General features: G+C 45.6%; 1 protein-coding gene across 1 annotated transcript; it reads left to right on the top strand.

The window, feature by feature from the left end:
- The first annotated feature begins 824 nt into the window (after nucleotides 1-824).
- Nucleotides 825-14,457, top strand: FUCA1 (alpha-L-fucosidase 1). The gene is made up of 8 exons (XM_045298935.1): nucleotides 825-836; nucleotides 2,443-2,639; nucleotides 4,819-4,956; nucleotides 8,192-8,297; nucleotides 11,169-11,369; nucleotides 12,428-12,618; nucleotides 13,535-13,634; nucleotides 13,831-14,457. The coding sequence occupies exons 1-8, from the start codon at nucleotides 825-827 to the stop codon at nucleotides 13,969-13,971; spliced, it is 1,086 nt and encodes a 361-aa protein (XP_045154870.1). The 3' UTR covers nucleotides 13,972-14,457.
- The last annotated feature ends 1,196 nt before the right edge of the window (nucleotides 14,458-15,653 follow it).

Below are 15,653 nucleotides of genomic sequence, written 5' to 3' on the forward strand. Positions count from 1 at the left end.
TAGAGGAAAGTTGTATTTCTCATCATTGTTACATCGCACCCCGACTGGCTCATAGGCGCGGCTTCTTGAGGAACGAAGGTTCCCCAGCCCCGGGAAGCCCTCGGGATCTACACTGGCATCGCCAGAGCCCGGAGCCAGCTGATCGCTAGGGCCGCTGCCTCTCCGGCTGGCGAAGCAGTGGGGTTCCAGTGCGTTCCGGTCGGTCCTTCCTCTCCCGGGAGCCGAGCTTCAGCGTTGGCAATAGGAAGGAACCGTCCTACGCCCTCTCCGCCCCAGTAAACACACAGGAAAGAGAGAAGGGCGTCCTGGGGTGTTTGGGAAACAGTCCGGTTGTATTCCCGCTTCTAGGTGCCTTGCGCGGGTAACGTATGGCATTGGCAGGTGGTTGGCCAATGAACAGAAGGCTGTTAGGAAGCAAGCCTGAAAGGCGTTGTATTAAAGGGTTGTTAAACTGGGGAGCGGTTACCCTGCTTCAGGGAGCACTCAGCTGCTAACGGATAGGTCGGCGGTGGCTTGAGGGAGGGAGAAAAGACTCAGTCATATGCTCCCTTAAAGCCTGGGAAACCCTGCCGGGCAGTTCTGCCCTGCAGTCGCCGATTCGGAATGAACTTGATGGTCCACAATCATAAGGACTAAGCTTCCAGAAGGATCCCTCTGGCAGATGGGAGGGAAATGGGCTGTAGAAGAACAGGAATGGAGAGAAAGCTTTGGGCTTAAAGCACGCTCCTCCCTCTGCTCTGGCCCCTCAGTCATCTTCAGAGTCCTAGTGAAGGTATCTCTTAATTTAAGAGCAGTGACTCGTGGTATTTAGTGTTTGCCCCTGAATGTTTGGGAGTGTAAGACTGAACCAACACAGAGCAAGTGTTCTCTGCCTTGTCTTTGTCCATTGCAGCTGAGTGTGTTCCAATTCAGCGCAGCCCGGGTGTGCAGGGAGAACTTCTCCACCGGTTTTCAAGACTGTGACCTTTGGGGAGGAGATTGATCTTTCTTCCAGGGTCCCTCTGGATGGCTCAGACTGCTAACCCTTTGCCTAGGGGTGAGCTTTTCACTGTTTGCACCACGTCTCTGCCTTCCAGAAACTTTAGAAGCATACACACAAACACAAAACCTGTGGCTGTCAACATGATTCCGACTCATGGTGTCCCCGAGGGTTCAAGAGAAATGTTCCATAGGGCTGTAATCTTGACAGAAAGAGATTGCTAGGCCTTTTCCCCATAGTACCACTGGGTGGATTTGAACTACCAGCCATTAGGTCAGTAATGGAGTGCAAACTGTTTGAGCCACCCTGGGACCAACCTCTAGGGGTCTTCTGTTCCATCCATTCATTGCCACTACAACTGCCCGATAGTGTATCTCAGACTGCAAATCTTTATCAGAGCAGGCAGCCTCATCTTTTCTCCTGGATTGCACTTGGTGAGTTTGAACGAATAGCCTTATTGTTAGCAGCCCAACACATTGATCCAATAATTTATAAATGAGAAAAATGAAGAGCTGGGAGACATTCTCTGTCCAGTTCCCATATATCACAGACACAGTAACTGATCCAGAAAGAGATCGGGACCTAATGTTCTAGACTCCAAATCTCATAACAGCTAAGTAAACTTTCTACCACGAATTATGCTGGAGGGTTGCTGCGATCAGAGGGAATGGTACGTTGCTTGGTTTTGTAAGGCCCATGAAGTAAGGGCTTTACATTTTTAAAGGAGTGTGTGTGTGTGTGTGTGTGTGTGTGTGTGTCCCACAGACAAATGTTGCCTCCGGTCCAAGCCACTGCTATGGAGTGGAGCCCAACTAATGGCATCCCTGCAGGACTGAGTGAAAGTGCTCTCTAGGGTTTCTGAGATTAAAACTTTGCAGAAGGAGACTGCCGCCTCTCTCCCCTGGAGTGACTGGTGGGTTCAATCTACTGCCCTTTCAGTTCCCAGCCAAGTACTCTAAGTTTGCCGACTTTAGTTCTGAAATGCCTTAAGTTTGTGAAGATGGTTTGAGGATTTAAAATAAAAGGTGTTTGTCAGACGACATCAATCACATGCTAGTTTTGATCATCTTTTCTCCCCAGCTCTTTTAATCCTTTGCCACCTCTGTGAGAGGCAGTTCATGTAGGCTTGATAAAACAAACAACTTCATTTCCAAAATACACTCTTTCCAATAGAGGTCTACTGAAGCAAGTTGTGAAGAAAGCTGATCGTGTATCCTGAGAAGGGTTGGAGAATCTGCGAGCTTAGTTTCCCTTCTTCCCCGCCGCGTACCCCTTCCCTCTCCTGGCTACCACCTGGAGTGGAGGGCACAGTGCTATGCCTTCTTCAAGTTTGTTTCCACCTCTGAAGGCCAGGGACCTTGAGACTGCAGTAACTTCTTGGGTATCGCTAATGAAGTCACTCATATGAGTGTATTTCCTATAGCCATGTCCTCCCACCATTTGAGAAATGTCAGACGTGCTAGGCAGAAACTTGCTCCTGGCTCCTCCTGGCACTGTTCTGCTCACGTGGTTTTCATGTCCACAGGTATGTGGTCCTGACCACAAAGCACCACGAAGGCTTCACAAACTGGCCGAGCTCGGTGTCTTGGAACTGGAACTCGCAGGACGTGGGACCCCATCGTGACTTGGTCGGGGAGCTAGGAACTGCTCTCCGGAAGAGGTGTGTTGTCTGGGGGGTGGTTACTCCATCATCTCTTAATCTAGCCACCCAGTGCCCCATACCTTCTCTTCTCTGGTGTATTTTCTAAGTTCCCGTTTAGCAAAAGATTGAGGCCACCTAAAGGGCTTCTTGCCCTTTGAATTAGCAGTGTCTGGAGCATAGTACTTTTCACGTGGCCAAGGGGGACACAGCTCATGGTCGTGTCTGGTTAGAACAGCAGTTCTCAACCTGTGGGTTGCGACCCCTCTTGGTGGGTTGAACGACCCTGTCACAGGGGTCTCGCAATTCATCACAGTAGCAAAATTATAATTATGAAGTAGCAGTGAAAATAATGTTTTGGTTGGGGGTCACCACAACATGAGGAACTGTATGAAAGGGTGGCGACGTTAGGAAGGTTGAGAACCACGGGGTTAGATGAAGGATGCCTGGTACAGACAGACCATGGAGGTCCACGTGCATTCCAGAAAGGAGGCCCTCTGAGAACCTTCCTTGCCAGGGCCTTTTTCATCCTGGGTCCTGGTATCCGATGGGGGCCTCAGCAGACAGTACAGAGCTTTGCAGGGATCCAGGAAAACATGGGGTGACTGGTAGATCAAGTCTCTGTCATTACTGCTCTCCAGCAGTGAGGTAGGGAGGCACACAGCTAAGGGTCTAATGAATGAGTCCTAATATTTACTGTTTCATATGAAGTAACTTCCCAAAATCAAAGAGCTAAAGAAGCAGAGCGGACTGTTCTAGCTGTAGCCTCCATTCTGGGTGTGTTTGCCTCCATGGAGAAAAAGTGGGACCGCTCTCTGGAGATTGATATCCTATCTCAGGCAGACCAGCTGTCTCTTTGTCTAAATGAAGTGTGTCTGAAACACAGGTAGTAGCTTCAGCTAATGAGCTACAGTGTCAGAGTTCAGTACCGGTGAGAAAGACCCAGTAGCCTGCAAATACTGTCTGACCATTTAAGAAAGACCCTGCTGATTCTTGTTACTGTTCCCTTTCCCATTGCTCTTTCAGACTTTAAAGCGGCCTTGCGCAGCAGAGTTTCCCAGTGTGGTCTGTTGGGGTTTTTAATTTCTGCACTGCTGCTCCCATGAGCATTGATTGTGGACCCAAGTAAAATGAAATCCTTGACAGCCTCCGTCTTCTCTCCATGGATCATGATTTTATCTATTGGCCTAGTTGTGGGATTTGGGTTTTCTTTAATTGAGTTGGAATCCACACTGAAGGCTGTAGTCTTTAATGTTTATTGGTATGTGCTTCAAGTTCTTGCTTTCAACAAGCAAAGTAGTGTCATCTGCATATTGAAGATGACTAATGAGCTTTCCTCCTAATGACACGTTCATCTTCATAATAGTCCAGCTTCTTGGATTATTTATTCAGCAGGGAGAGTGAAAAAATTGGTAAAGGATAGAATCCAGATGCATACCTTTCCTAATTTTAAATTACACAAGTCCTTTGTTCTGTTTAAACGACTGCCTCTTGGTCCGTGTGCAGGTTCAACATGTTCTGGAATTTCCATTCTTTGCAATACTACCCATAGTCTGTTATGATCCACAAAGGCAATTGCTTTTGCATAGTCAATAAAATACAAGTAAGCATCTTTCTGGTATTCTCTGCTTTCAGCCAAGGTCTAGCTGACATCAACTATGATGTCCCTCATTCTATGTCCTCTTCTCAGTACAGCTTGAACTTCATGAAGTTCCCTATCTAGGTACTGTTATAACCATTTTTAATTATCTTCAGCAAAATTTTACTTGCCTATGATACTAATGATGTTGATGTTGTTTAGTGTTGTTGAGTTGGTTCCAACCCAAAGCGATGCTAAGTACAACAGAACAGGAGAATAAGATTTTGGATATTCTTTATGATTTTCTCTGTTTGCCTAGTTCCCTACCATATGTGTTACTTTTAAATAATTGACAGAAAAAGGTTTTGAAAGTAGTACTATGTCAGTTGACATCTTGGTGTTAAAACATTCCTCTGTAAAGAACAGCTGTATATATTATCAAGAACACAGTGAACAGTCTTTCATGTGACTGATCTAAGATGATTTGAGAGAATGGTTTTGATCCCACCCTCTCCAGGCCCTATAGATGAGTTTCATGGAAGTGTGAAAATGCTGGAACTTAGACAAATTAATTGTTTTTCTTTGCTTCATGTCATTTGTTGTTCTCTTTTTGTGTTTTAGGAACATCCGCTATGGACTTTATCATTCACTCTTAGAATGGTTTCATCCACTCTACCTATTTGATAAGAGTAACGGCTTCAAGACACAGTATTTTGTGAGTTCAAAAACCATGCCAGAGCTATATGATCTCGTTACTAGGTAAGGAGCACACGTTTTTGGCATATGACTTTTATCACTGAAATCAGAGTCTCCAAAGAGTACTGTTAAATATATAGGTAGAGAAAACACATTAAAAATATCTGGACATCAAAATAAAAGTGGTGATTTATCTTAAGGCAAAATACAGGTTGGTTCCCCCACTAATTGTGAAGCACAGCATTGGTTTGGCATCAGCAGATTTACCTTTGGGTTCCAGCTCCAATTACTTGTGAGCATTGACACCTGAAACAAACTGTCCTCTGCGCCTCAAGTTGTCGCTCTAGATGGAAGTAACCATACCTGTCTTCAGAGCTCATACTGTGAGAAAGGAACACAGTGGCTCAGGTGCTGCTGCAGATCCTCTGTAGTAGAAGCTGGAGGTACTTGACTTTACGAGTGCATCTAGGGGACTATCCCAATCTAGTCCTAGAGTTTTACGGTCCCGCTGTTCTCATTGGAATTATGTGTTAGAGGAAACGAGTATAAATATCCTGATGACAACTCTGCTTTCAAAAGGGCCATAAAGAAACTGCATTTGTCATCACGTCAATTCCAACGTACAGGGCAGAGGAGAACTCCCCCATAGGGCTCCCAGGGTTGTACATCTCTGTAGAATGCGCATCTTTCTCCCAGGGAACAGCTGGTGGGTGCATTTTGCTGATCTGTTGGGTAGCAGCCAAGCACTTCAAACACTGCACCACTAGGACTGCTTTATAAAGAAGACAAAAAGAAAATATCCCAAAATACTGTTAGCATTAAATAGTGGTTACAATGAGACTGCATTGGAAACTGGATTGTTGCAGATGCAATTAGGTTAAAATTTAGTACCCTATCATTTGACCTTCCTTATGTTCCATTTAAATTTGTTCTGGTTTTTAATATTTTCTGCTATCTTTTCCTTTTTTTTAATTAATCATTTTATTGGGGGGGGCCTCTTAACAAATCTTCTAACAATCCATCATTCACTTGTATTAAGCACACTTGGACATATGTTATCAACATTTCCAAAACATTTTCTTTTTACTTGAGCCCTTGGTATCACCTCCTCTTTTTTCCCCTCCCTCCTCACCTCATGAATCCTTGATCAGTTATATATTGTTCTTATTTTGTGTCTTACACTGTCCGTTGTTTCCCTTCACCCACATTTCTGTTATTCGTCCCCCTGGGGGGCATTAGGCTATGTGATGGGTCCCCTTTTCTCCCTCTCCTCCTCACTGTCCCCACCATCCCCCTACCTTCATGATATTGCTACTCTCACTACTGTCCCTGAGGGTCTTATCTGTCCTGAATTCCATGTGTCAAAAGCTCTTATCAGAACCAATGTGTGTACTCTGGTCTAGATGAATTTGTAAGGTAGAACTGGGTCATGTTAGTGGGGGGAGGAAGCATTCAGGAACTAGAGAAAGGATGTGTGTTTTGTTGGTGCTATACTGCACCCTGGTTGAATCGTCCCTTCCTTGTAACCTTTCTGTGGGGGGATGTCCAGTTATCTATAGATGGGCTTTGGATCTCCACTCCAATTCCCCTCTTTCACATTGATATAATTGTTTGTTTTGGATCTTTTGATACCTGATCACATTGGCACCTCATGATCACGCAGTCTGGTGTGCCTCTTCCAAGTGGGCTATTTGCTTCCCTGCTAGATGGCTGCTTGTTCAACTTCAAGCCTTTAAGACCCCAGACGCTATAACTTTTGGTAGCCGGGCACCATCTACTTTCTTCACCACATTTGCTTATGCACCCATTTTGTCTTCAGTGATCATGTTGGGAAGGTGAATATTAAAGAGTGACAGGTTATTAGAACAAAGTGTTCTTGTGTTTAGGGAGGCCTAAAATAGAGGCCCAAAGTCTGCCTGCTATCTTAATACTATTCATATAAATACATGTACATTGACCTCTATCCCTTTCATTATAAATTAATATATAGATATGTACATGCCTATAGCTATACCTCTATAAATAGCTTTTGCCTCCTACCTCTTTCCTCATTTCCTTTCACTGTCGTCCTTTCCTCCTGTCATGCTCACCTCCATTCAGCTCTCAGTAATTGAATACATTGCACTTGGTCAAACACCACCAGGCATTATACCCACTCCTTGCCATCAATTTTAGATCTCTTGTTGTTCCCTTATCCCTGAGTTTGTTGGCTCCTCCTCCCTGCACCCTCCTCTCCCATGTCCCCCCAGGACCTCCAGTCCCATTGTTTTCCTCTTGGAATTGTTTATCCTGTCTATCTTATATAGACAGACGTCGGGTGAAAGGGAGGGGGGGGGGAAACACGATAGTTTCCAGGTCTGCTGACCCTTATGAGTGTTTTCCACTCGGGTCTGATGAGGTACCAAGCCTGGTCCCCTGAGTCAGAAGTCTATTTTCAGGATTCCTCGGGAGTTTGGTCATGTTGCTCCCCTCGCTGCTCTGTTGCACACCCTTCGAGTGTCATTCTGCTGTGCTTGGAACAGACTGGGGACACTTTCCACACAGTGTCTCCAGTGCTGTGTCCCCCATAGCGCTGTGGGGGTCAGTGAGGGAATACGTGTCTCGCGGTGGGGCCGGTCCTCTCTGTGCACTGGCTGGTCCGAGCAGAGATCTGCTCTCTTGTTCAATTGAAGTTTTGATCAGTTTTATTTTGTTATTCTTGTTAGTTTCTCTTGTTTATGTTTTTCTGTCTGTGAAATCCACAATAGGTACATCTATAGAGACAGTAACTGGATTAATGGTTTCTTAGGGAAACAATGGCAAGGGAGGTTGGGACTAAATGGGGGAGTTAATAATGATGGGATCAAGATTGAAGAAAATGCTCGAGAACTGATGGCAGGGATGTTAGTACAACTCTCTTGAAGGGATTGAACTATTCCGTTGTATGCTGTGTGAATTAAATGCCCATAACACGGTTGGGTAACAAATAAATAGTGGTTATGTTAACAAAGTGGCTCGTCTGTTTGTTCTTGCTTATCTTTCTAGATCTAAACAATGCCGTATTGCAGAAATCTTATGTTACTTTTAAAATGGAGGAGGAGGAGGAGGTAAAGTTTTAAATGTTTGTTGCAATGTCAGAGGGTTTTAAGTATGAAAGCTGTTTCCTTGGCAGATGTCTTGGTGTGTATATTTTTGCCACCATAACAAAGGAAAGAAAATCAACTGCATGAAAAAAATATTTGTCAGAAAAACAAGTTTCTAAGGCTTTACACTGAATGCCACCAGCTGGTAAACTCTGTTCTAATCTCATGTCTTTCAGGTACAAGCCTGACCTGATTTGGTCTGATGGAGAGTGGGAATGTCCTGATGCTTACTGGAACTCCACAAATTTCCTGGCGTGGCTCTACAATGATAGCCCCGTCAAGGTCTGTAGCTATCTGACTTAGTGTCCATTTTTCAGTTGTGATAAAAGACAGTACTGGAGCCAGGACCTGCAGTGACAGCAGTAACCAAACAGCAGCGATAATGAACAGTGCTAGCAGCACTGGGGTGCTGAGGAGAGGGAGGCTGAACAGATGGGAAGGGCTGCACTCTAATCCTTCTTCTTTTTTCAACTGTGCGTTAGGTAAAGTTTATAGAACAGGCCGTAGTTTTTGGGCAGCTGATACGCCTTCTGATTCAACTCACCCACCACAGTCCCCTCGATGTATCATCCTTCCTCCCTGTGTTCCCTGTTTCCATTCTTGTTCCTTCTGACTTTGTCCTTGGGTCGGTGCTGCCTATAGATCTTAAAGGACTGCTTGTTCCAAGTAGCCGAAGAACTCCTTCCCGACCTGAAGTGTGAGGGCTGCAGTGTGAGGCCCCCTTCACTTTAATTCTTGATTTTGAGAAACAAGTTAGAGATGAGGGCACTTCAAAAAGAGTTATGGAAATGAAAAGCAGGTTTTTTAAAGCTGTAATTCATCCAAATATCTAAGAATTGTTTTTATTCTTCCCAAGCATGTAAATTCTTCCCATGGCATGTAAAAGGTTGTGATTGTGATGAACCAGGGATTTGTCCCCATCTCTGTAGCAGTGCCATAATAATTTGTTACATGATTCTGTTTCATTCTGTCAACACTAAGGCAGGTATTCTTTCCATTCTACCAATAAAAAATGGAGGGTCCTAAAATCTAAAAGAGAAAAAGTTCATGGAAAGTTTCTGTTATCTTTTAATGCCATTTTTCCACAAACCTTTTGAAGCCCCCTTGTATGGTTAAATTTAGGTAGTAGGAAGAAATAGTATGTAAAAGCCCCAAACCACCATCAGGAAAATAAGGGCAACTGTTGAGCAAGCAGACATAGATGGGAAAACCATCCAAAACTTAGTATATAAAACACATAATGGTACGTGATCAACTTAAAGTGCATGACCTCATCTATTCTATTGTATTGTATGGATTACTTCTAAAAGGGAAAATTCTTTCCCTTAGATCCAAACTCTTGAAAGAATTTTGCTTCCTACTCACCCTCTCCGGGTAAGCAGTACATAATAGCTGCCTGTTTGTAGTTCAGTCCCACCGTCCACTCTGCATGCGAAAGGTGAGGCAGTCTCCTCTCATGAAGTGATACAACCTCAGAAACCCAGGGGGCAGTTGTATTCTGCCGCTGTGGGTCAGTGGCAGTTTGGTGGCAGTGAGTTTTGAGTTTATTTTCAGTTCATATTTGAAAGCATAAATATTAATCTTGACCATAGAAAAAGTGTAAATGTTTAGAACATGTTTGAAACTTGTTGTGGATTGTAAAGATGAAAATTGAAGTCTAAAATCAATTTGACCTGAGGTCACTTAGTGGTATATACCTTCTGAGAAGCTTAGTGGTAACTGTTACCAAGCTCAGACAATGAGGAGGAAGGGAAAAGGGCCAGGGGTCCAGATAAAGTCAGCTCCAGAGCCTGCAGGCAAAAGGAACAGTGCGCAGTCCGCAATGCCCACCCTCCTGTCTCTGCGAGCACGCTGTGCTCTCTGGGTGGACTGCAAAGAAGGAGACCGGGAATGTCGAAATAAGGAAAAGAGGGTGGAAGTTAGGAGACAGTGAGATCTGTCATCATCCCAGAGTCTCCACCTCTCCCCAGCTTTGCTCGGAGGTACTGGACAGCCAGGTCACACACTTACCATCGGGTCACCTTGTTAAACAAAAGGAACCGAATTTCTCTTGAAATACTCAACGAATTGAGTACAGCTCAAAGCACACCTTTTCCACATGCACCAGAAAGCTTTCCGAGGGAGACAGCAGAAGCCCGCCCTGAGGGCTTCACCACCTGCAGGCCACCAAGTTAGAGGTGCCAGTCAACAGAAGTTCACAGTAGTGTGCTTGCTTGGCCACGTGATGGGGAAGTGTTTTCAGTTTTTACCCTGCATTTACCAGCCTGCTATAAACTGTACTCCTGCACTAAATAGTTTCAGTGGTATGTTCCAGAGGGTGGTTTCTCTTAGTTCAGCTAAACCTGGGAGAAAGGACTACTTGATCGCTGGCTTTTCTTTATCGTGGAGAAGCCCCTTGGCTAGGCTCAGATACTCATGCCTCAGATGCGCCCCCTCCTCTGAACCCCCATTGCTCTCTAAGAGCACACGATGTCACTTATTTGCGGGCCTTTCAAACAGCCTCGCTAGTCCTGATACCAGGCCTCTCTCTCTCTCTCTCTCTCGGCTTTCTCGGCCTCGGCGGCACCGTTGACGTTGTTGCGTGCCATCGAGATGGTGCCGACTCAGAGGGATCCTTGCGCAACAAAGCACAATACTGCCCAGTCCTGGGCACCCTCTCAATGGTCATGTTCTCTTTAATTCTTTGTTGCCAACAGTTGGGGAACAGTGGCGGCACTAGAGGGATTGACCTACGCACCATACAATGTTTAGTAGCATCTTTGATGTATATCCCCTAGATGGGAGCAGTGCCACCAATTGTATCCTCCGACATTGCCCAAGGGTCCCAGAAGGGGCAAGACTGCTCCCAGTTAAGAACCACTGCTTACTGTACGCTGGTGGCGCGGTGGTTCAGCAGGAGGAGGATGTTTTAAACACACTCTGTAGCTCCGTGGAGGGAGACTTGCGATCTGCCCCCTGAAAATGACAGCCGGTTTCCTGTGGGGCAGTCCTGCTCTGCCACACGGAGCCACTGTGAGGCGAGGCCCACACCCAACAGCAGCTCTAGGTGAAGTCTCGCCTCTGCTTCCACACAGACTTCGCTTGTTAAACTGCTCCGCCCAGGAAGCCAGGTGGTCTTACCCTGACATGAGCCAGTGCACCTCCTTCCTTTAGGACCAGGTGGTCGTCAATGACCGGTGGGGCCAAAACTGCCCCTGTCACCATGGAGGCTTCTTCAACTGCCATGATAAGTACATGCCGGAGACCTTGCCCGATTACAAGTGGGAGATGTGCACCTCCATCGACAAGTCTTCCTGGGGCTATCGGCGCAACATGGTGATGGCAGGCATCGCGAGTGAACAGGAAATCCTTATGGTAAGAACCCTCTGAGTTTGAATGACTTCTCTCAAACCAGCCTTCCAATAGAGAGCAATGGGAACTCTCGGGCTAGGCCTGCAAGTGGATAGAGCTTTTGAACATACTGGTATAATCTGTCCTAAGGAAGCAATTTGAATTATCCAAAGAACTATTAGTATTATCATAACTGTAAAATAACCACGCAAGAAAAAGATTAGAAGGAAACATAAATGTTAACGACGTGATGCCTGGGGTACTGAATTCCTCTTTTTAAAAACAATTTCTGCCTAGAACTTGGAAGCCCTGTGGCACCAAGGCTTTAGCATTGGTCTGTTCACTGAAAGGGCAGTGGTTCAAATCCGCCACCATCTTGGAGGGGAAAGGATGGAGGCTATGTGCTTCCTTAAAGATGTACAGCCTCAAACTCTAGGGAGCAAGGCTACCCTCTCCTTTGCTCACCGTGAGCCAGAATGGACCGACAGCTCGGGCCGGTGGGGAGTATTATTTGTGCAAGGTAGCATTCATTTTACCGGGCTTCTTCAAGGTCACAGGAAGTATTACATACATAAATCCCACCTTGGGAGCCCAGAAGAGTGTCCCGCTCCACAGTGAGTTTTCCAGAAGGGCCTGCCAACCTACTGCACAGCCTCAGTATCCTGAGAGCCTCCAGGGCAGCTCTTGAGAAGCTCTCCCTCTGTGTCCCCTCTCTCCCCAGGTGGTCTCATCACGGCGGCTTGCTTTTGCAGCATCCCAGAACCCTTCTTTCCCCCCACCTTGCCCAAAGCACCCTGGGAAGTAGTCTCACCTCAGACCCTAATGGTCATCACATAGCCATCACCCCCTTGGAATTCAAGTTAATGAACTTCTCCGTTTCCTTAACCCGCTTTTTCCGTTTTCTCCCATGAATCTGTTCTGCTTTTATAATAACAGAAAGCAAAGTGGCTCTTTTTAGAATAAAGAGGAAAGGATAGTCACAGAGCAGGGAGTGTGTGCCCCGCATTCTTGTTCCTTCCTCAGTGTTGGCATGCCCTAAGCATTATGCCAGCTTAGGCTTTCTGTTTCTGCTCTCTCTCCAGGAACTGGTGCAGGCAGTAAGCTTGGGAGGCAATTACCTTCTCAACATCGGGCCCACTAAAGATGGAATCATTGTTCCCATCTTCCAAGAGAGGCTTCTTGCTGTTGGGAAGTGGCTGAGCATCAACGGTGAGGCGATCTATGCCTCTAAGCCATGGAGAGTACAGTCTGATAAGAACTCCACCTCTGTCTGGTGAGTCAGGACCAAGACTAGCCCATCCTCTGCTGTGACCTCCTAGGGACCACATGTTTCAAGCCGGTCTGAAGTCATCGTAATGGAGCTCCACAGCTCTTCTGCCCTAGACTATGTGCCACAGTTGAGCCAAGTCTTATTCCACCAGGGTCTCATTGACTAATGAGGGAGGCAGTGAGCTTGATGAGAAAAGGAGGGAGCTACAAAGTGTCAGTGTATTGAAAAATGTAAGCCAGCCTTCTAAAATTAGCAGTAGCTAATGTACCACGCCATGAGTCACAACTTGGCGTTTTGACTCTCATTATTTGATCTTGGGTCCGAGTTACTTCAACTTCAAAGTGATACTCAGCCTCATAAGATTGTTGTGAGCATTAAATGAGATCAAGCTTATAAAGCATCAGCTCGTGCCAGGCACATAATACATGGTCTGTAACGGGAACGGCTAGGGTTCTGACAAAAATTTCCTGGTCTTGGATCCGGGGAAACATCAGTCCCTCTGTGCTGACAGAATTTCCACGTGGTGATTTCCACCCTCTTCTGTGAGCACTGTGAAATCTCAGAACCACCAAGCTGTCTTCGTTTCTTATCTCACCCTGTTATATCCTTTGCTATTTCACCGGGATTGGGAGATGAAAACATTTTAATAATCTTTTAAATGGCTTGTTTGTGAAATAACTCATTGAAGAGTAAACAATTTTAAGGAAACTTAGTAAGCCTGTAGAGAGGAGAAATGGAGGTGATCCCTAAAAAGCCTTAGAGGCTGCCTCCTTCCTCTTGACCTTAACCCACTTCTTCCAGTGAGCTGTGACAGACTCAAAGGGTTAGCATTGGTAGCTAATTGAAAGGGAAATGGGTAAAGCCGTGTGTTGGAGTAGCAAGCCAGGTATCATTGACAACGATGTCTCTTTTTCCCCAGGTATACCTCAAAGGGATCAGACGTTTATGCCATTTTTCTGCAGTGGCCAGATGATGGAGTCTTAAACCTTGCATCCCCTAAAGCTACCTCAACTACAGAGGTAGGGAGCCCCAGTTATCCTTAAGATGTACTTTTCAAATGGAGCTGACAGCCCTTTGCTGGGTTTCCTTTCCCTGCCCAATCTCTGCCATGTGTATGCCCTTTGAGACTGTCTTCCCTGGCCCAGCAGGGGTTCTCCCATTAGACTTTGTCTGCCCCATTCTGTACTCACTGGATTCCCGTTTGCTTTCTGGCAGGTAGTGATGCTGGGCGTCAAAGGCGCTCTGAAATGGTCCAAGGATCCAGTTCAAGGTCTCTTCATTTCTTTGCTCCAGTTACCACTCTCTGCCCTGCCCTTCACGTATGCTTGGACTCTCAAGCTCACAGGAGTGGAGTAATGGTTTGCGTTCCAGTGCCTGCTGATTCCTGCTGAGACTTTAGATGAAGAGTAAGCCAAAGCACACTGTTGCCTGGAGGAGGAGGAGGAGGAGGAGGAGGAGGAGGTGGACTAGGTTTGACAAGCTCAAGAGTGTACTCTTTCTGTAGCATCAGTTGTCACCAACTCTACCCCATCCCTCTCCGCACACTGGGGAGCCTGGAGAGAAGGGAAAAGCTTAAGGATGCTGCTGGCCAGTTCCAGAGCAAAGCAAGAACCTGGAGTCGGCCTGTCGCCAGTGATACTATTAAGAAAATGAATGTGATGCTACCTGTGCCTTCAAGTGTAGTCAAATAAGTAAAATTTATGTATCGCATCTTTCTATCAAAAGCTTGTTGTAACTTTTCCCAGTCTTAGTTTGGATACTTTATTGCTTTGTGAGTAGCTGCTGTTTTTAAGTTGGTTGGTCTTTTTTGTTTTGTTTTATAAACCTGCCAATTCTCCTCAATATAGAACAAAGTTTTACTTTTTTTAACTTTTTGACTGCCAAGTCAAATAGGGTTTTTTCTTTTTTTGATAGATGTGTTTTCCTATCTTTTCCCAATGCTTAAAGGAACATGTTTTTATCAAGCACATTTTGAATATTTATAATCTAATACCCAATGAAAAACATCATTTACATTAAAAGTATACGCGGGGGCTTCAAAAAGTTTGTGGGAAAATAGTCTTGAAAGATACCGTGATGAGATTTCCCCATGAGTTTTTTTAAGCCCGCCCTGCCCCCGCCCCTTAATGAGTCTACAAATAATTAAAGGACAATAACCAAAACTTAGGGGGGAACACTTTTGGCAACTTAAAAACCCCAAGTAACTCAATGCCGCCTCCAAAGAGAGCGTAGAGAAGACCTCGAATGGTAACCAGACTCCTGTGCACTGAGGCGTGTGGCGACGCGCTGCAAGAAAAAGCACTTAAGGGAAATGTGTAGCTCTAAGTCCTGACACTGAAAGAAGAAAAGCTGAAATGTAATGAGCTACAGATTATTAAGACAAATTAGGAAAGAGAGAGCCCCAATCCAAAGATAGGAGTAATAAAATTAAAAGCAGTCACCGTGATGACCAATAAAGCCGAGAATTGGTTGAAATTCCTACAAAATAGAGCAAAGGCATCAATGTGAGGATTGAAAGGGAGGCTTGCTGGAACACAGCCAAGACTGCGGGAGACTCCAGAGCCCTGGTGGCACAGTGGGCAGTGCTCGCTGCTGCTGCTCCTCACGCCCACCGTGCTTGGGGGAAAGCAGGACCACCCACTTCTATAAAGATGACACTTTGGGGAACCCTCTGAGAACAAGGCGGGTGGTTTTATACCAATAAAATGCATAAGAGCGAATACATTCCTGCAACAGGGCATTGAGAGACACAGGAAATAAAAACCCGGAAGTCCTTTCACGCAAAAAAACTGAATCAGCAACACACAAATTTCTTACAAAACACAGGGCAGTTTCATGGGTGAATGGAGCATTTCAGTTTTAAGAGCTCTTCAAAAACCCAGAGGAGGACACTTTCTCAGCTCCCTTTGTAGTGCTGCATAATTGATAAAAAAAAGAAAAGGGGGGGCGTGTTAACAAACCTAGGGACAAGGGAACAACAAGTGATCCAAATCGGTGGTGAGGAGGGTGTAGGAGACCTGGTAGGGCGTGATCAAGGG

This window comes from Echinops telfairi, unplaced genomic scaffold, assembly GCF_000313985.2.
Source record: "Echinops telfairi isolate 266 unplaced genomic scaffold, ASM31398v2 ScPeMD7_7457;HRSCAF=8495, whole genome shotgun sequence".
Lineage (NCBI taxonomy): Eukaryota > Metazoa > Chordata > Mammalia > Afrosoricida > Tenrecidae > Echinops > Echinops telfairi.